The 21,508-nt window shown below is 38.6% G+C and overlaps 1 protein-coding gene across 6 annotated transcripts in view; it reads left to right on the forward strand.

Moving 5' to 3' along the window:
* gria3b (glutamate receptor, ionotropic, AMPA 3b) overlaps nucleotides 1–21,508 on the forward strand; it is a 456,144-nt gene that overhangs the window by 128,393 nt on the left and 306,243 nt on the right. For all 6 annotated transcript variants that reach the window (XR_009811483.2, XM_061927997.2, XM_061927998.2 and 3 more), the window contains one exon: nucleotides 20,903–21,142. Coding sequence is in view for 5 of the 6 variants with exons in the window: in XM_061927997.2 (XP_061783981.1) it covers nucleotides 20,903–21,142 (240 nt within the window). In the remaining variant the exon portion in view is untranslated. The remainder of the gene's footprint in view (nucleotides 1–20,902; nucleotides 21,143–21,508) is intronic.

A 21,508-nucleotide genomic window follows, 5' to 3' on the forward strand; every position in this document is an offset into this window, starting at 1 on the left:
AGGAATCATCCAAGCTGTTCCACAGTTGAACCCCCCTGACAGAAACACATCTACTTCTTAAGTTTGTTCTTATGTTTGCTTTCTGAAAGACAGATGAACATCTGAGGTCATATGGACTCTCCCTGGGTTTGAACCTCTCATGTAGACACACAGACAGCATGTGGTTATGAGCTTTGTACGTCACAATTGCAGTGTTGAGGTCAACAAGATCATGCAGTTTTAATGTTTTTAATTTAATAAACAGAGCATTGGTATGGTCATAATAATCTGCATAATTTACAATTCGAATTGATTTCTTTTGAAGTAAGAACATAGAATTTATGTTTGATTTGTAATTGTTGCCCCAGATTTCAACACAATAATTGTATCATGTAGACACCCAGGCAGCATGTGGTTATGAGCTTTGTACGTCACAATTGCAGTGTTGAGGTCAACAAGATCATGCAGTTTTAATGTTTTTAATTTAATAAACAGAGCATTGGTATGGTCATAATAATCTGCATAGTTTACAATTCTAAAGGATTTCTTTTGACGTAGGAACATAGAATGTATGTTTGATTTGTAATTGTTACCCCAGACTTCAACACCATAATTGAGATGTGGGAGTACGAAATAAGTATATAACATGTTAAGAGTTTTAAATTTTATGTAACATCGCAATATTTTTGCCATCTTTGTCTTGAGTATATTTATGTGCAGTTTCCAATTGAATTTGTCATCTATATAGATTCCCCAAAATTTTGTTCAATACACCCTTTCTATCTCCATATCACCAATTCTTATGTGACACTGTATGTTATTTTTCCTATTTCCAAAAATTATATATTTTGTTTTATTTAGGTTGGTTGATCGTTTATTGGCATCAAACCATTGCTTTAGTACGTGGAGTTCACCCTCTACGGTCTCTAGGAGCTGGCCAAAGTCTTACCCAGAACAGTACAGGCTTGTATGATCAGCAAAGAGAATACAGTTGAGTTTTTTTAAAGACTTTACAGATATCTTTAATACACAATAAAAACTATTTTGGTCCCAGTACAGAACCTTGGGGTTTCACTTTTCTTAACAAGTCAACGCTAAAGAGACTTCAGACTCTACAAAATGCAGCTGCCAGACTTTTGACCGGTGCATTCAGAACAGCCCATATTACCCTCGTTTTCTCCAGTCTTCATTGGCTTCCGGTTAAATTCCGCATTGAGTTCAAAATTTTAGTCCTGACATTCCGTGCATTGTATAGTGGGGCCCCTCAGTATATCACTGACTTGTTATGCCCCTACTCTTCAGGGTGGAGCCTTCGGTCTTCAGACCAGGGTCTTCTAAAGATCCCCAAAACTCGTTTTAAAACCCGTGGAGACCTGGCATTCCAGGCTATAGCTCCCGGACTCTGGAACAATTTGCACCACTCCCTCCGTGATCTTGACTGTGTTGACACTTTTAAGAAACATTTGAAAATTTCTCTTTTTAGTAAAGCTTTTAGTTAATGCACATTTAAACTATCATTTTTAAAGGGGAACATTATCACAATTTCAGAAGGGTTAAAACCATTAAAAATCAGTTCCCAGTGGCTTATTTTATTTTTCGAAGTTTTTTTCAAAATTTTACCCATCACGCAATATCCCTAAAAAAAGCTTCAAAGTGCCTGTCCTTTTTGACGACATTTAATCAATGTTGGGTTCTGATGTTGATTTGACCATTGAATTTTGGTCATTTTCCAACCAATATTTTACAACACAAATACAACGTTGAAACAACATGCTTTTTGACGACGTTTAATCAATGTTGGGTTCTGATGTGGATTTGACCATTGAATTTTAGTCATTTTCCAACCAATATTTTACAACACAAATACAACATTGAAACAACATGCTTTTTGACGATGTTTAATCAATGTTGGGGTCTGGCGTTGATTTGACTGTTGAATTTTGGTCATTTTCCAAACAAATATTTTCCAACACAAATACAACGTTGAAACAACATGCTTTTTGACGACGTTTAATCAATGTTGGGTTCTGATGTGGATTTGACCATTGAATTTTAGTCATTTTCCAACCAATATTTTACAACACAAATACAACGTTGAAACAACATGCTTTTTGACAACGTTTAATCAATGATGGCTTCTGATGTTGATTTGACCATTGAATTTTGGTCATTTTCCAACCAATATTTTACAACATAAATACAACGTTGAAACAACATGCTTTTTGACAAAGTTTATTCAATGTCAGGTTGTGACGTTGATTTGACCATTGACATTTGGCAATTGCCCAACCAACAACGTGTATCCAACGTTAGACACCAATGTTGTCTCAATTTACAAATACAACTTTTTTTGCAACGTTGTTTCAAAGTCAGCAGAGAGCCAACTCTGTCCAAGGCTGCCCACCAGCCCCCGGCCAATGTCGAGAATCCATTCAGGCAGACCCAAGAGTCCAATTCCTGCTCATTCAGCAAACGCTCCTTGAAGCTCAACGCCGGCTCCGCAGCCCCGTCTCTTCCTCCGCGTCTCCTCCGTTTTCTCCACGCGTACTCCGGTGTGGTATACAGCCAGCAGCTGGTCTCTGGTGCAAACATGAAAAGTCCAAAAGTCCACAAAAATTGAGCGCAGAAGTCACAAAAGTGTCACCCCTCCAAGTAAATCAAGTCTACTTGGATGACAAGGCATTATTCTGTATCATAGAACAGTACCGTGTCACTGTGTCATTTGGACTCCTCCTTGTCATTAGGGATGCACCAATCCATATTCATTCACTTCCAATCCCGATATATGCAGATATTATTCGATACCAGAGCTGTTTTCTCCAATATTATTATATTATCATTATTCATGATTTTACATAGTGCTGCCACCAGTAGTCAACTGCATTTTTTTTAGTTGATGCGTCATTTTGACAGTAAGCAGAAGAGCTCTGTGCTGACTACATATGTGTCTACATTAGGGTTGTACGGTATACCGGTATTGGTATAGTACCGCGATACTAATGAATCATATTCGGTACTATACCGCCTCTAAAAGCATCACCGCTAATGACACCGTTCCTGAATGTAAACAAACGCCATTGTTGGATCTACACCTAAAATCCACTGTAATGATACCAAATACAATAGCGTATCTAGTCAATACTACTATGATTACATCAATATTTTTTAGCATCACAAAATATTTTTTAGTTTTTTTAAAATGTATGTTATGTTTATAAACTCAGAAAAAATGTCCCTGGACACATGAGGACTTTGAATATGACCAATGTATGATCCTGTAACGACTTGGTATCGGATTGATACCCATATGTGTGGTATCATCCAAAACTAATGTAGCGCATCAAACAACAGAAGAATAAGCAGAGGTGGGTAGAGTAGCCAGAAATTGTACTCAAGTAAGAGTACTGTTACTTTAGAGATTTATTACTCAAGTAAAAGTAAGGAGTAGTCACCCAAATATTTACTTGAGTAAAAGTAAAAAGTATGTTGTGAAAAAACAACTCAAATACTGAGTAACTGATGAGTAACATACACACTCATATATATATATATATACATACATACATACATACATACATACATATACATTGATATAGACAGTATATAATTTATATGTATTTATTTAGCTGTTTTTGTTTACATGCTAAAGGTGTTTTAATGAATATACATGCATGTTTAACACATATAGATTCCTTTCTTTCATGAAGACAAGAATATAAGTTGGTGTATTACCTGATTCTGATGACTTGCGTTGATTGTAATCAGACAGTCGTGATGATAACGTCCACGTTTTCAAATGGAGGAGAAGAAAAGTTCCTCCTTTCTGTCTAATACCACATGAAAGTGGTTGGTTTTTGGCATCTTGTTTGTCCAGCTTCCATATTCGTTTTTATACACTTTACAAGAAATATATTGGCGTCAAACTCCGTAGCTTGCTAGCTTGTTTGCGCTGGCTTTCGGAGACTCTTGTTTTGAAAGCGCAGGCGCGATGGAGCGGCACTTTTATTGTGAAGACAGGAACGTCCTCATGTGCGGTCAGTCTTTAGGCTTTTGACGGGATGTACGGTTGAAATAAAAAAGTATCTTTTTTCCTTCACACTTTTGATTGATCGATTGGAACTTTTATTATTAGATTGCACAGTACAGTACACATTCCGTACAATTGACCACTAAATGGTAACACCCCAATAAGTTTTTCAACTTGTTTAAGTCAGGTCATGTGACCACCTGGCTCTGTTTGATTGGTCCAACGTCACCAGTGACTGCATCTGATTGGTGGAACGAAGTGAAACGTCACCAGTAAGGCAGGCACTTTGAAGGTCTGTCTGACAGACCAAAACAAACAAAGCGTGCATTAACAGATCGATAAAAATTAGTAGCGAGTAGCGAGCTGAATGTAGATAAAAGTAGCGGAGTAAAAGTAGCGCTCCTTCTCTAAAAATATACTTAAGTAAAAGTAAAAGTATGTTGCATTAAAACTACTCTTAGAAGTACAATTTATCCCAAAAGTTACTCAAGTAGATGTAACGGAGTAAATGTAGCGCGTTACTACCCACCTCTGAGAATAAGTGATTATTACATTTTACTATATAGAACATGTTAAAAGAGAAAGTAAGCAGATATTAATGAGTAAATGAACAAGTTGATTAATAATTCATTTTCTACCACTTGCCCTTAATAATTTTAACAAAATAATAGAATGATAAATGACACAATATGTTACTGCATATGTCAGCAGACTAAATTAGGAGCCTTTGTTTGCTTACTTACTAATAAAAGACAAGTTGTCTTGTATGTTCACTATTTTATTTAAGGACCAACTTGCAATAAGAAACATATGTTTAATGTACCGTAAGATGTTTTTGTCAAAATAAAGCCAATAATGCAATTTTGTGTGGTCCTCTTTATTTAGAAAAGTATCGAAAAGTACCGATACCAAAATATTGGTATCGGAACAACACTAGTCTACACACAGTGTGGAGCTGCTCCTATTAGTTACTATCTTCCAGACTATAGAGTTTATATCAGCCGAATCCTCTTAAATGTTGGACAAATTTTATTTTCTACATATATTGGCCAACGTCTATAAGCCTCAAAGGTAAAAATACAAACATGACATATTTACACAGGCGCTTGTGTTCGTTCACAAATGTAACAACAGACAGTGTAACAAAGCATACAGTAGCTTCCTCGAGCAACTTAGTCCTTCGTCTTCATCCGTGTCGGAGTTAAGAGGACTCTGGGTTGCTTTTTCCGACGATTTCTCGCTCCCTTTTTGCTTTCACTTTCCTGTCAAGGCGGGTCGCTTGCAGAGGTGGGTAGTAACGCGCTACATTTACTCCGTTACATCTACTTGAGTAACTTTTGGGATAAATTGTACTTCTAAGAGTAGTTTTAGTGCAACATACTTTTACTTTTACTTAAGTATATTTATAGAGAAGGAACGCTACTTTTACTCCGCTACTTTTATCTACATTCAGCTCGCTACTCGCTACTAATTTTTATCGATCTGTTAATGCACGCTTTGTTTGTTTTGGTCTGTCAGACAGACCTTCAAAGTGCTTGCCTTACTGGTGACGTTTCACTTCGTTCCACCAATCAGATGCAGTCACTGGTGACGTTGGACCAATCAAACAGAGCCAGGTGGTCACATGACCTGACTTAAACAAGTTGAAAAACGTATTCGGGTGTTACCATTTAGTGGTCAATTGTACGGAATATGTACTGTACTGTGCAATCTACTAATAAAAGTTCCAATCAATCAATCAAAAGTGTGAAGGAAAAAATATACTTTTTTTATTTCAACCGGACATCCCGTCAAAAGCCTAAAGACTGACCGCACATGAGGACGTTCCTGTCTTCACAATAAAAGTGCCGCTCCATCGCGCCTGCGCTTTCAAAACAAGAGTCTCCGAAAGCCAGCGCAAACAAGCTAGCAAGCTAAGGAGTTTGACGCCAATATATTTCTTGTAAAGTGTATAAAAACGAATATGGAAGCTGGACAAATAAGATGCCAAAAACCCACCACTTTCATGTGGTATTAGACAGAAAGGAGGAACTTTTCTTATCCTCCATTTGAAAACGTGGACGTTACCAGCACTACTGTCTGATTCCAATCAATGCAAGTCATCAGAATCAGGTAATACACCAACGTATATTCTTGTCTTCATGAAAGAAAGGAATCTATATGTGTTAAACATGCATGTATATTCATTAAAACACCTTTAACATGTAAACAAAAACGGCAAAATAAATAAATATAAATGATATACTGTATATATCAATGTATGTGTATATATGTATATATACATATATACATATATATATATATATATATATATATATATATATATATATATATATATATATATATATATATGATATGTGTGTGTATGTTACTCATCAGTTACTCAGTACTTGAGTAGTTTTTTCACAACATACTTTTTACTTTTACTCAAGTAAATATTTGGGTGACTACTCCTTACTTTTACTTGAGTAATAAATCTCTAAAGTAACAGTACTCTTACTTGAGTACAATTTCTGGCTACTCTACCCACCTCTGGTCGCTTGTGTTCGGTTTTGGGGCTGTGTTGTGTGCATTTTATCGTATCTTTGCCATGTTGAGGGTGAGTTCATACTGTGCTAAATGGCTGTCTGCAAGATTGAATGTGAGCAATTTTATTTGTCCACCGTAACCCAATCTGCAATTTCATTAGTCTGATGTGAAGAGTTTTTTTGATTGATTGATTGATTGATTGAAACTTTTATTAGTAGATTGCACAGTGCAATACATATTCCGTACAATTGACCACTACATGGTAACACCCGAATACGTTTTTCAACTTGTTTAAGTCGGGGATAATTGATTCATGATACAGATATATTCTATCATCTTAATACAGTCATCACATAAGATAATCATCAGAGTATATACATTGAATTACCGTATTTTCCGCACTATAAGCCGCCCTGGGTTATAAGCCGCGCCTTCAATGAACGGCATATTTCAAAACTTTGTCCACCTATAAGCCGCCCCGTGTTATAAGCCGCATCTAACTGCGCTAAAGGGAATGTCAAAAAAACAGTCAGATAGGTCAGTCAAACTTTAATAATATATTAAAAACCAGCGTTCTAACAACTCTGTTCCCTCCCAAAATGTACGGTAATGTGCAAATGTGCAATCACAAACATAGTCAAATTCAAAATAGTGCAGAGCAATAACATCAATAACTTAATGTTGCTCGAACGTTAATGTCACAACACACAAAATAAACATAACACTCACTTTCTGAAGTTATTCTTCATTCATAAATCCCTCGAATTCTTCTCCTTCGGTGTCCGAATTAAAAAGTTGGGCGAATACGGGATCCAAAATGGCCGGCTCCGTCTCGTCGAAGTCATTGCCTTCCGGAAAGCTCGGACCACAGTTGTGACCAAAATATCCGCCCAGGCATTTACGATCCACTGGCAGATGTTGGCGTATGTCGTCCGGCGCTGTCTCCCTGTCTTAGTGAAGGTGTGTTCGCCTTCGGTCATCCATTGTTCCCACGCCGTTCGCAGTCGTGCTTTAAATGCCTTGTTGACACCAATATCGAGCGGTTGGAGTTCTTTGGTTAATCCACCCGGAATGACGGCGAGTGTTGTACTTGTGTGCTTCACTTGTTTTTTGACACCATCTGTGATGTGGGCGCGCATGGAGTCGTATATCAACATGGAACACACAAAGGAAATGAGACGTAATACCCGCGGGCTTCTTCTTCTATGGGGGCGGGTGGTTGCTTACCATAGAAGAAGAAGCGCTTCCTCTTCTACGGGGAAAAAAGATGGCGGCTGTTTACCGTAGTTGCGAGACCGAAACTTTATGAAAATAAATATTTATATTAATCCATATATAAGGCGCACCGGGTTATAAGCCGCACTGTCAGCTTTTGTGAAAATTTGTGGTTTTTAGGTGCGGCTTATAGTGCGGAAAATACGGTATTTACATTATTTACAATCCGGGGTGTGGGATGTGGAGGGGTGGGGTTAGGTTTGGTTGATATCAACACTTCAGTCATCAACAATTGCATCATCAGAGAAATGGACATTGGAACAGTGTCGGACTGACTTGGTAGGATATGTACAGCAAGTAGTGGACATGGAGAGAGAGAGATCAGAAAGAATAAGATTAAGTATCTACATTTGATTATTTACATTTGATTATTTACAATCCGGGGAGGTAGGATGTGGAAGGGAGGGTGTTAGTTTAGGGTTGAAGTTGCCTGGAGGTGTTCTTTTAGTGCGGTTTTGAAGGAGGATAGAGATGCCCTTTCTTTTACACCTGATGGGAGTGCATTCCACATTGATGTGGCATAGAAGGAGAATGAGTTAAGACCTTTGTTAGTTCGGAATCTGGGTTTAACCTGGTTAGTGGAGCTCCCCCTGGTGTTGTGGTTATGGCGAAGTAGTTTGACATGTACTTCGGTATCAGGGAGGTGTAGCGGATTTTATAGACTAGGCTCAGTGCAAGTTGTGCAAGAGATTACGTTTATTGGCGGCATGGGAAGCTTGTAATCACCGAAAAGTTCACAAATTAGCCGCAGAATTGTATAAAGGAGTTCTTTATAAGTGACATTATCACTGGATGACTGGAAAAAATAGCTAAGCATGCAACACAATGAGCATGTTTAGCTATTGTGTTGCATGTTTACTAGTGAAAGCTAGTGAAAACAAAGACAATAGGCTTTGTAAACGTTCACAGAAAGTGACAATAGAGAGTAACCAGCTTTGAACAAGAAATGATCAAGTATGGTCACATATTTCCACAGAGTGGAATACAATGTAATAAAAAACTGTGCTACTTGTAATGATATAATAGCATTTGTTTGCCTTCAAAAGCGCTAATAGGTTGTCTACAATTCACATATCGCCCTCAGTGCTCTTTCGGCAAGTGTTTGCTTAGAGCTGCAGTCACGGTAATTGTTCATACTGACAAGGTGTCACATTTGCCTAATGCGATTGTGATCAACAGCAGGGCTAGTCCTCCTTGAGAATTCCCTAAAGTTACTTTTAATGACGTCTGCAGGATGCCGAGACCCGTGAAGCCCCGGCGCCTGGTGGAGCTTGTTAGTGGATAAGAGTGAGAAAACAAAAGGTTTCTGCACAACACAGCTTGAAAATCAATAACAAGGCTTCCATTAATTGTACGTACTGCTATACTAACACAGCTTGGGGGTCTATTTATAGCAACGGTGAGCAGTTATTTTGCCGTATAACACAAAGACTGTTTAGGTGGAGGGGGAAAAGAGAATGTTGAGCGCAGGTCCATATAAAAAAGCAACCATTTTGTGAATTATTAATACTTACTGATTATTTTTATGATCAATTTACAGTTGATTTAATGCTGCCGTTACGCAAGTGTTAAGTTTAAGCTACAATGGCACATTTAGTTACCGTATTTTCCGCACTATAAGGCGCACCTAAAAACCACACATTTTCTCAAAAGCTGACAGTGCGCCTTATAACCCGGTGCGCTTTATTACGATTCATTTTCATAAAGTTTCGATCTCGCAACTTCGGTAAACAGCCGCCATCTTTTTTCCCGGTAGAACAGGAAGCGCTTCTTCTTCTACGCAAGCAACCGCCAAGGAAAGCACCCGCCCCCATAGAACAGGAAGCGCTTCTTCTTCTACTGTAAGCAACCACCCGCCCCCGGAAGAAGAAGAAAAAACGCGCGGATATCACCGTACGTTTCATTTCCTGTTTACATCTGTAAAGACCACAAAATGGCTCCTACTAAGCGACAAGGATCCGGTTCATAAAAAGACGCAATCTCTCCATCCGCACACGGATTACTACCGTATTTCACAGCAACTGATATTCCTGTGAACCGCACTGTGGAACGGGAGCACGTACGGTGAATATTCGCACCACAGGGAATGAGAAGTCATCCTTCACTGTGGTTCTAGCTTGCCATGCTAACTTCCACCCATGGTGATATTCAAAAGGAAGACCTTGCCAAAAGAGACCTTTCCAGCCGGCGTCATCATAAAAGCTAACTCGAAGGGATGGATGGATGAAGAAAAGATGAGCGAGTGGTTAAGGGAAGTTTACGCGAAGAGGCCGGGTGGCTTTTTTCACACAGCTCCGAAGGCGAACACACCTTCACTAAGACGGGCAGACAGCGCCGGACGACATACGCCAACATTTGCCAGTGGATCGTAAATGCCTGGGCAGATATTTCGGTCACAACTGTGGTCCGAGCTTTCCGGAAGGCAGGATTCACAGAACTACTGGACAACAACAGCGACACTGACTCCGATGACTTCTACGAGACGGAACCGGCCATTTTGCATCCCACGCTTGCGCAACTTTTCAATTCGGACACCGAAGACGAAGAATTCGAAGGATTTACGAATGAAGAATAACTTCAGAAGGTGAGCGCTATGTTTATTTTGTGTGTTGTGACATTAACGTTCGAGCAACATTATGTTGCTATTGCTCTACACCATTTTGAATTTTACTATGTTTGTGATTGCACATTTGCGTACATTTTGGGACAGAGTTGTTAGAACGCTGGTTTTTAATATATTATTAAAGTTTGACTGAACTATCTGACTGTTTTTTTGACATTCCCTTTAGCGCAGCGTAGGCGCGGCTTATAATCCGGGGCGGCTTATTGGTGGACAAAGTTATGAAATATGTAATTCATTGAAGGTGCGGCTAATAATCCGGTGCGCCTTATAGTGCGGAAAATACGGGTACCTATTTTACGTGTTAACTGATTTGAAGAATTGATAACTCAACACTGAGCTGTGTGAGAAATTTCGAGTTAAACTAACTGGTGAAGGGCTGGGTGTGCCTCAATAGTGGGAACATTTGTATCCTTAATTCCTTTCATTGATTTTATTTAGAACACAACAATAACAAAGAACAACTATCTCTATTAAAACATTTCAGGGTCCCTAGTCCAAAGTAAAAGTGATGTTATCTGTTTTACTGGATGTAAAAACAGCACAGCTTTTCTTGGCAACGGTGTTTTGAGTCATGTTTGTTTTAATATGTTTACTTTGACGAAAGGACTAAAAGAAGGTAAAGGAGCAAGTCTGACTTGCCAACCTTGCCAACCTTGAGACCTCCGATTTCGGGAGGTGGGGGGCGGGGGCAGGGGCGTGGTTAAGAGGGGAGGAGTATATTTACAGCTAGAATTCACCAAATCAAGTATTTCATATATATATATATATATATATATATATATATATATATATATATATATATATATATATATATATATATATATAAATATATATATATATATATATATATATATATATATATATATATATATATATATATATATATATATGTATATATATATATATAAGAAATACTTGACGAAATACTAAGTCAAGTATTTCATATATATATATAAGAAATACTTGATGAAATACTAAGTCAAGTATTTCATATATATATATATATATATATATATATATATATATATATATATATATATATATATATATAAGAAATACTTGACTTTCAGTGAATTCTAGCTATAAATGTATATTTATTTTATTATATATATATAAATACTTGAATTTCAGTGTTCATTTATTTAAACATATACACACACATAACACTCATCTACTCATTGTTGAGTTAAGGGTTGAATTGTCCATCCTTGTTCTATTCTCTGTCACTATTTTTTGAACCATGCTGAACACCCTCTCTGATGATGCATTGCTGTGTGGCACGCACAAAAGTGCTTTCATCAAATGCACTAGATGGCAGTATTGTCCTGTTTAAGAGTGTCACAACATTGCTGTTTACGGCAGACAAACTGCTTTACGGTAGACAAAAACGTGACTGCTGTTGTTGAGTGTTGTTGCCGCGCTGGGAGGACGTTAATGAAACTGCCTAACAATAACCCACATAAGAAACTAAGAACTCGCCCTCGATCATTCTACAGTTATAACGTGATCGGGCAGGTACACTGTTTATATTGTGGGTTAGCGGACTCAGGTCCATGCGGACCTGAGTCCGCCTGAATTTCGGGAGATTTTCGGGAGAAAATTTGTCCCGGGAGGTTTTCGGTAGAGGCGCTGAATTTCGGGAGTCCCCCGGAAAATCCGGGAGGGTTGGCAAGTATGGATTTATATTGCCTTATTCATTGCGTTTTACAAGACACATGAATCGTGACAAATAGGGGAGTGCACTGTTCATTTTAGCTGCCAGATGGCAGTAGAGTGTTGAATATCTTAACAAGTGTTTTGTGGCAATTCCAACTTTGACCACAGCACTTTCCATTATTTTCAGACGACTGCATTGCAAAAATGATTAACACCCCAGCCCCACCTCCCACCCACCCACCTTCCTCTCACATGATATCCACCCAGGAATGGGGCCTACATGGGGCCTACTGTAACTTCCAAACTCAGTTTGGTGAAAAAACAGGACTTAAATAATGTATTTGTAGACAACGTTAAGCTCAAGTAGCGTGAGAAATTTCAAGTCAAGATGGTGTATACTGTATATCTGTATAATTTTCGCATCAACACAAACATGCACATTTAGTGGAACAATGCTTCCAATTAGAGATGTTCCGATCAGGGTTTAATGCTGCCGATTCCAATACGATCATCCATGAGCATGATCGGCTGATACCAATGCCAATACAGATCACATGTATCAACTATCAATTTTTTAAAACATTTTATGGCAAGTGCTCTTGACAGTTTAACAATCTCAACACATTTTTTCAACTAGTTCCTTATTGTCTTTTATAATTTTAAACTGTTTGAGCAAAACAAAGTCAATACTGGAGTACACAATAATTAACTAATCAAAAGCAAAAACTACTGTCTACTTCTCCTTTAAATTATTTGTTTTTTTGCCCACAAATACTGCTTTATCGGTATAATGAAGTATCATGCTTCCAACTCTCGCTTCGAGAAGCTGTGCACTACAAAATGTGCTCCTTGTAGCCATTAAGCCAAACTTCCTCAATTTGATTAAAAAATAATATAAGATCAGCATAAATTGTATTTTAAAATTATTGTTTTGTGGGTTAAGTGTTTTGTACATTGTGGTCCTGAGTTAAAGTTGCTGATCTTTTTTTTTTTTTTTTTTTTTATTAAGCTGATTTTATTTTATTTTTCAGTATTAAATGTATGTTGTTTTAAATAAAATTAACTTTTTTTTAATTTTTTTATTAAGTTGATTTTATTTTATTTTTCAGTATTAAATGTATGTTGTTTGAAATAAAATTTACTTTTTTTTTTTTTTTTTTTCAGGCAACTTAGAATTAGACTTAGACAAACTTTATTGAGCCACAAGAGAAATTGTTCAACACAGTAGCTCAGTTTCAAAGGATGGAAAGGATAATGCAGATATTAAGTAGACAAACATTTTTACCATAGTAGCAATATAAAATATAACATATATTTAACATTTACATATTATATATACAGTATATAATATATACTGATATATTATATTACACACATACACTCTCTTGGATTTCATCACACTCCATTCCCTTGTTGTTGAATTAATAATATTGTTTCTTTGGGGCGGTATAGCTCGGTTGATAGAGCGGCCGTGCCAGCAACTTGAGGGTTGCAGGTTCGATCCCCGCTTCCGCCATCCTAGTCACTGCCGCTGTGTCCTTGGGCAAGACACTTTACCCACCTGCTCCCAGTGCCACCCACACTGGTTTAAATGTAACTTAGATATTGGGTTTCACTATGTAAAGTGCTTTGAGTCACTAGAAAAAAGCGCTATATAAATATAATTCACTTCACTTTATTATTTATATATATATAAATAAAACATAGAGCTTAACTGTGCCCCCTTATGGTCCGTGTTGTCTACTCTCCCCGTAAACATAACAGTACTCCCACACTATTAACTAGATCCACTCGACGGCCATTGCACCGGTCGCCTAGGGCAGTGTTTTTCAACCTTTTTTGAGCCAAGGCACATTTTTTGTGTTGAAAAAATCCGGAGGCACACCACTAGCAGAAATCATTAAAAAACGAAACTCAGTTGACAGTAAAAATACTTTGTTTGGATTGTTGGATATGACTTTAAACCATAACCAACCGTGCATCACTATAGCTCTTGTCTCAAAGTAGGTGTACTGTCACCACCTGTCACATCACGCCGTGACTTATTTTGAGTTTTGTTATGTTTTCCTGTGTGTAGTGTTTTAGTTCTTGTCTTGCGCTCCTATTTTGGTGGCTTTTTCTCATTTTTTGGTATTTTCCTGTAGCATTTTCATGTCTTCCTTTGAGCAATATTTACCGCATCAACTTTGTTTTAGCAATCAAGAATATTCGGTTGTTTTTATCCTTCTTTGTGGGGACATTGTTGAATGTCAAGTCATGTTCGGATGTACATTGTCTTTGCTCCACAGTAAGTCTTTGCTGTCGTCCAGCATTCTGTTTTTGTTTACTTTGTAGCCAATTCAGTTTTAGTTTCGTTCTGCATAGCCTTCCCTAAGCTTCAATGCCTTTTCTTATGGGCACTCACCTTTTGTTTATTTTTGGTTTAAGCATTAAACACCTTTTTACCTTCACACTGCCTCCCGCTGTTTCCGACATCTACAAAGCAATTAGCTACCGGCTGCCACCTACTGATATGGAAGAGTATTACACGGTTACTCTGCCAAGCTCTAGACAGCACCGACACTCAACAACAACACATCATTTGCAGACTATAATTACTGGTTTGTAAAAAATATTTTAACCCAAATAGGTGAAATTAGATAATCTCCCGCGGCACACCAGACTGTATCTCACGGCACACAAGTGGTTGAAAAACACTGGCCTAGGGGGTGGTCCCCACATCTGCGATCTACTCCAAGGTTTCTCATTGTATCCCATTGGGTTGAGTTTTTTCTTGCCCTGATGTGGGATCTGATGTCGTTGTGGCTTGTGCAGCCCTTTTAGACACTTGTGATTAAGGGCTATATAAATAAACTTTGATTGATTGATTGATTGGTTTGTTTTGGGAGAAATAGTTGCAGGATTCTGGTGCAGCACAAGTCGCTGTTGTGAACTGGTCTTTTCTCAGTCCCGTAGAAACCTGGCCGGAGTGCGAGCACACCTGAAAAACATAATTCACCGTGGGATCATGAACCTTTCCGCTACAATAAGATGGTGACACTGAAAAGGGAGTGCAGTGCTCTATCACAGATCTGTTATTGAAGATCAGCCTCGCTCAAAGCTAAACCTAATAAGCAGAGGACAGCTGGGGCAGGGACGAGGAGAAAAAAAATAAAAATAAAAGCCCGCCAGACCCGGTCCCTCGAGAAAGGTTCTGTGTCAAAAACTGGCCCAAATTAAGAGGGAGAGCAGAGACAAGTGCTGGCTTCCATTGGCTGAAGATGATAACACAGCAGCTCTTAGTGACAACACTGCTGTCCATCTGTTGATTCACTTATGCGCATCTCTGTGTGGGGGTTGCTGGAAGCGCTGCACCCTGGGCAATGCCTCTGCAACTGGGCAGACAGAGAGGAAAGGGAATTCGAGGCATATCCACCATTGACTGAGGCCCCGTTTACAGTAAGCCGGATAAGGTTATCCAGGGTAAATCACACCTAACCTTATCCGTGCCCACACACAACAATGCCACCGTTTAAGACGCAACCTATTACGCGTGCGCGGAAAATGAGCACGTCATAGTCACCTCCAGTGTTGCTTTGTATGCAAGTTCTCAAATTTAACTTATCTGAACAATATCCAGTGTTGTGGTATTTCAATTACCTGCAATCCAGTGTGATGTGACGTCACGTTGTGACGTTGTGACGTCACATCAGGAAGCATTCCGCCATTTTCTCAAACACATTACAAACAGCTCTGTTATTTTCCGTTTTTTCGACTGTTTTCCGTACCTTGGAGACATCATGCCTCGTCGGTGTGTTGTCGGAGGGTGTAACAACACGAACAGGGACGGATTCAAGTTGCACCAGTGGCCCAAAGATGCGAAAGTGGCAAGAAATTGGACGTTTTTTCCGCACACTTTACCGACAAAAGCTATGCTACGACAGAGATGGCAAGAATGTGTGGATATCCTGCGACACTCAAAGCAGATGCATTTCCAACTGGACTGGACAGATCAGCTTTCAGGAAAAGAGAGCGGATGAGGGTATGTCTACAGAATATATTAATTGATGAAAACTGGGCTGTCTGCACTCTCAAAGTGCATGTTGTTGCCAAATGTATTTCATATGCTGTAAACCTAGTTCATAGTGGTTAGTTTCCTTTAATGCCAAACAAACACATACCAATCGTTGGTTAGAAGGCGATCGCCGAATTCGTCCTCGCTTTCTCCCGTGTCGCTGGCTGTCGTGTCGTTTTCGTCGGTTTCGCTTGCATACGGTTCAAACCGATATGGCTCAATAGCTTCAGTTTCTTCTTCAATTTCGTTTTCGCTACTAAAAGTTTTACTAAAAAGAGAAGTTTTCAAATGTTTCTTAAACATTTCAACACAGTCAAGATCACGGAGGGAGTGGTGCAAATTGTTCCAGAGTCCGGGAGCTTTAGCCTGGAATGCCAGGTCTCCACGGGTTTTAAAACGAGTTTTGGGGATCTTTAGAAGACCCTGGTCTGAAGACCGAAGGCTGCACCCTGAAGAGTAGGGGCATAACAAGTCGGTTTCGCTTGCATACGGTTCAAACCGATATGGCTCAATAGCTTCAGTTTCTTCTTCAATTTCGTTTTCGCTACCTGCCTCCACACTACAACCATCCGTTTCAATACATGCGTAATCTGTTGAATCGCTTAAACCGCTGAAATCCGAGTCTGAATCCGAGCTAATGTCGCTATAGCTTGCTGTTCTATGCGCCATGTTTGTTTGTATTGGCATCACTATGTGACGTCACAGGAAAATGGACGGGTGTATATAACGATGGTTAAAATCAGGCACTTTGAAGCTTTTTTTTAGGGATATTGCGTGATGGGTAAAATTTTGAAAAAAACTTTGAAAAATAAAATAAGCCACTGAGAACTGATTTTTAATGGTTTTAACCCTTCTGAAATTGTGATAATGTTCCCCTTTTAAGGGGTTAAACAACTTAGTGTAGAAATGGCCTTAGTGACAACACTGCTGTCCATCTGTTGATTCACTTATGTGCATCTCTGGGTGGGGGTTGCTATTACACCTTGGGCAATGCCTCTGCAACGAGGCAGACAGAGAGGAAAGGGAATTAGGACGAGGCATCGACTAAATTTCTCATTCACAGGGTAATTGTGCTAAAGAGCTAAATATGTGATCCTGCAGACTCCTCTCCAAGGAAGAACTCTTGTCCTCATAAAACGATTCAGAAAGGAGGTGTTTGTTCGTGTGATGGCGTCTTGTGTTTGATTGCAAAAAAAAAAAAAAGGCAGATAACACAAACTGTTGACACATTTGTGATGGATTGTCTACAAGTCAGACTCAGTAATCTGAGCAAATGGCGAGGGTTCTCGTTGAGGCTGCAGGCCTGAGCGGTGTTTGATGTGCAACTTGAATGGATAACTGTATCACAATCAAGCAGGTATAATATGACGCGGTGTAGCCGTCCTTCCCCGCATTTGAGCGTTGCATATTCAAAGTGTTTACAGCTGTTAGGGGTGGTTTATTACCGAGTGGGAGCACTTGATCGTCAATCAGAGAAAGTATAAGCCACAGTTGGTGATAGGGCAAGGATGCAAACTGGAAAAAATACAAAAATGAGGGGTATTTTACTTGAACTAAACAAAATTATCGGCCAATAGAACAATAAAATTTAGCTTGTCAAGACTTTCCAAAACAAGTAAAATTAGCTAACCTCAATGAACCCAAAAATACCTTAAAATAAGTATATTCTCACTAATAACAACTGTGCTACTATATGAGTACATATTTTCTATTGTTTTTTGAAAATAAAACAGCATTTGGCTGTCATCTGTTTTAATATGAGACACAATTGTGTCTCATATAAATGTCTTTTGATCATGTTTTGTTTGGCTATGTTCTGTTTGGTTTTGGACTTTTTTTTAGTTCCTGTATACGCTCCCTTGTTTGGTCACCATGTCAACTTATTAGTTGCACCTGTCTCACGTGTTGGACTCACGCACCTGTTTGTAATCAGAGAGACTATTTAAGCCTGTCGTTTTCAGTTGGTCGTCCTGGCGACATTGACGTTATCATGCCCTGTTTATTCCATAGTTCATGTTGCTCTGCTCTTGTCACAGTAAGTGTTTCTTTGTTTCATGTCCATAGTTTTGCCTTTGTGCTCGTTTTTTGTTTTCATAGCCAAGTTTGTATCTCCGCCTTGTGCGCGCCTTTTGTTTACACTTTTTGTTAGTGTTAAGAGATTAAATCATGTATCTACCTTCATCCGAAGTCCAGTCTGGTTCACTTGCACCACGGGAAAATAATCCACGCAGTAATTTATAGTCCACGTCGTATCAACTTGTAGGCAATGATGGAGGTGGGGAGGGAAGAGGCGCCTTGGTACTTTACTACAAGTTATGTTTCAATTTAATAGTGTTCCTCATCATCTTTATCAACTGCGTGGGGTTCTTTGTTTTGGTGCCCGATACTGTGAAAACACGCGGACAAACGGACTGATGTGTTACGCACAATGTTTAGCTGTACGATAACCAAGATGGTATACGAAAACGAGGGCAAACCTTACACAAGTACACTTCTTGGAAACTTTGCAAAATTATATTAAGAAAAGGAAAAAAATTGTAAATGTATTAATTATAAATTGGATACATTTACTTCATACTGGGAAAATTGGGTCAACTATGTCACGCCCCATAAACCTGACTTTATTTTTTGGAATTAGTGACTGTACTGCAAAAAAAAAAAAAAAAATCCTATATCCCTATATGTGTATATGTAGGTATGTATATGTATGTATGTATGTATATATATATATATATATATATATATATATATATACGGTGCGGTGAACAGCAGCCAGTTGAGGCACGTCACTCAGTGCCGCAACATGGATTGCGCAATGAGTCGGCCAACTGCTGGCCTGCTGTGCAGTGAGACTGTATTGCTATATGAATTATATTATACATTTCCATAGTTTAGTTAGCTGAGGTATATAATGTACAGTGTATTTTGTCAACAACTGTATGTGTGTAAAGTATTTCTTGTCCTGAGCGATCATAAAACGGCTGCAAAAGACGCACTGGCTGAGGCTCGCCTCCTGCACCCCCGCCGTAGAATTGTTATATCAACTAAAGCCCACACTTAAACTTTCCACGTGCAAGATTGAATCTATTTAAAAAAAATTATTTCATAAGAAGCCAAAAAGTGCAAAAACAATAATGTTGGTGTTGGAGGGGTTGTGAATGACTGCAGGGCCACAACATTAGATACACCTGCAGACTGCAGGTGTACCTAATTCACAACTCCTCCAACACGAACATTATTGTTTTTGCACTTTTTGGCTTCTTATTAAATAACTTTTGTAACCTATTTTCATGGGCTTTCCTCTTTGTGATGTTAAGTTCCTGTTATGCGCTGTTATACAGTATATGCCTTGAGCTCTTATTTTGAAGGCGCTAAGAGCGGAAGTGATGTCACGTTGCGGAGGTTTTTGAAAGAAGGTAAATAAAGTGGTCCTCGTGTAAACTGGAGCCTCCGTGTTTGTTATTTTGTAGTTTCATACAATATAGGCGACATTTATAAACCCTCGGTTACACTTTTTTAAATAGATTCAATCTTGCACGTGGAAAGTTTAAGTGAGGGCTTTAGTTGCGGCGCATGGACTTAATTTCTAAGTAAAGGTAATACCATAATAACGTTTTTTTAATTAAATGTGCTTTTTTGTGTGGTACAGTTTGTATGTGTAAAGTTAAAGTTAAGTTAAAGTACCAATGATTGTCACACACACACTAGGTGTAATGAAATTTGTCCTCTGCATTTGACCCATCCCCTTATTCACACCCTGGGAGGTGAGGGGAGCAGTGGGCAGTAGCGGCACCGCGCCCGGGAATCATTTTTGGTGATTTAACCCCCAATTCCAACCCTTGATGCTGAGTGCCAAGCAGGGAAGAATGCTGGTATGAGCTGCTACCCCTGTGGTAAATTTTAAATGTGCTTTATAAATAAAGTTGATTTTATTTGATTTGATTTTAAACATAACCCGTTAACTGCTGCCAATCGAATGGTGAATAAGATACTCTTTAGGGTTCATATGTTTGTAAATCTGACTGTGATGAAGTCAGTGCCTCACCAGCCATCAACCTCACCGCACGTCACTGGTATGTATAGATATGTTTATATATGTATATGTATGTATATATATATATATATATATATATATATATATATATATATATATATATATATATATATATGTATGTATCTGTTTAAATTTTATTTTATTTATTAATACTATTAATGTATTATTATTTCCTTTTTTTTGCTGTTGTTTTTTTTATTGTTTTTTTTATTTTTATTTAATTGATGTATTTATAGATATTACTTAGTTTTTTTTTTTGTTTTTTTATTTGTTTGGGGGGTGTGGGTGGTATGGATGGGATATAAACAAAAATATTTTGACATTTAGGGCAGACAATAGATATGTGATTTATGTGAATACAATGTAATGGATAGGAATGTCTGATGCTGGATGTCAATAAAAAAAAAATGAAAAAAAAGAAAAGGAAAAAAAAGCTGAGCAGAAAGAAAAAGATGCCGTTATACTGTATACAGTAAACATGATATGTTTGTGTACGTTAGCTCGGGTATGGTGTGTTAAAGTACATCAAAGGGCAGTAGGAGTCACATCAAGCTTTAATTGGTTATTAGCAGATGTTCAAATGAGTCCAATCGATAGTCCAGCGCCTTAAGTGACGAGGCACAACGTTTTAAATGTGCATACGCAAATTTTGCCGACTCCAACGTTAACCCTTCCGTCCTTTTGCTCCTCTTTGCTGTCCTGCAGTTTGCTCCCAGTTCTCCCGCGGCGTGTACGCCATCTTCGGATTCTACGACAAGAAGTCCATGAACACCCTGACGTCGTTCTGCGGCGCTCTGCATACCTCCTTTGTCACGCCCAGTTACCCCACTGACAACGAGGTGCAGTTTGTCATCCAGATGCGCCCCGCCCTTCGAGGTGCAGTCCTAAGTCTGCTCTCTCACTACAAGTGGCAGAAGTTTGTCTACCTCTACGACACGGACCGAGGTAAGTGGCAGTCAAGCTGATCTTAGTATTTGACTTTTCTGGTGAAGTGTGAGTGCACCATAGGTCTGGGCCAATAGCACATTTTACTGGACAATGCACAAATGATTGTCAATAATCAATATTATTTTTAGCATTATTTTCCGACCTTATTAAAGGCCTACTGAAATGCGATTTTCTTATTTAAACGGGGATAGCAGGTCCATTCTATGTGTCATACTTGATCATTTCGCGGCCGCAAACACGGGATGAGTTTGCTAAGTATAAAAATGAGCCGAAATTTTTTTAATGAAAGAAACTGCCATTCTAAATGTGTCCACTAGATGTCGTAGTAGCAAAAAAAGAAACCACATGATGTTAGTGCACCAG

The sequence above is a fragment of the Nerophis lumbriciformis genome, linkage group LG35 (assembly GCF_033978685.3).
Source record: "Nerophis lumbriciformis linkage group LG35, RoL_Nlum_v2.1, whole genome shotgun sequence".
In the NCBI taxonomy this organism is placed as follows: domain Eukaryota; kingdom Metazoa; phylum Chordata; class Actinopteri; order Syngnathiformes; family Syngnathidae; genus Nerophis; species Nerophis lumbriciformis.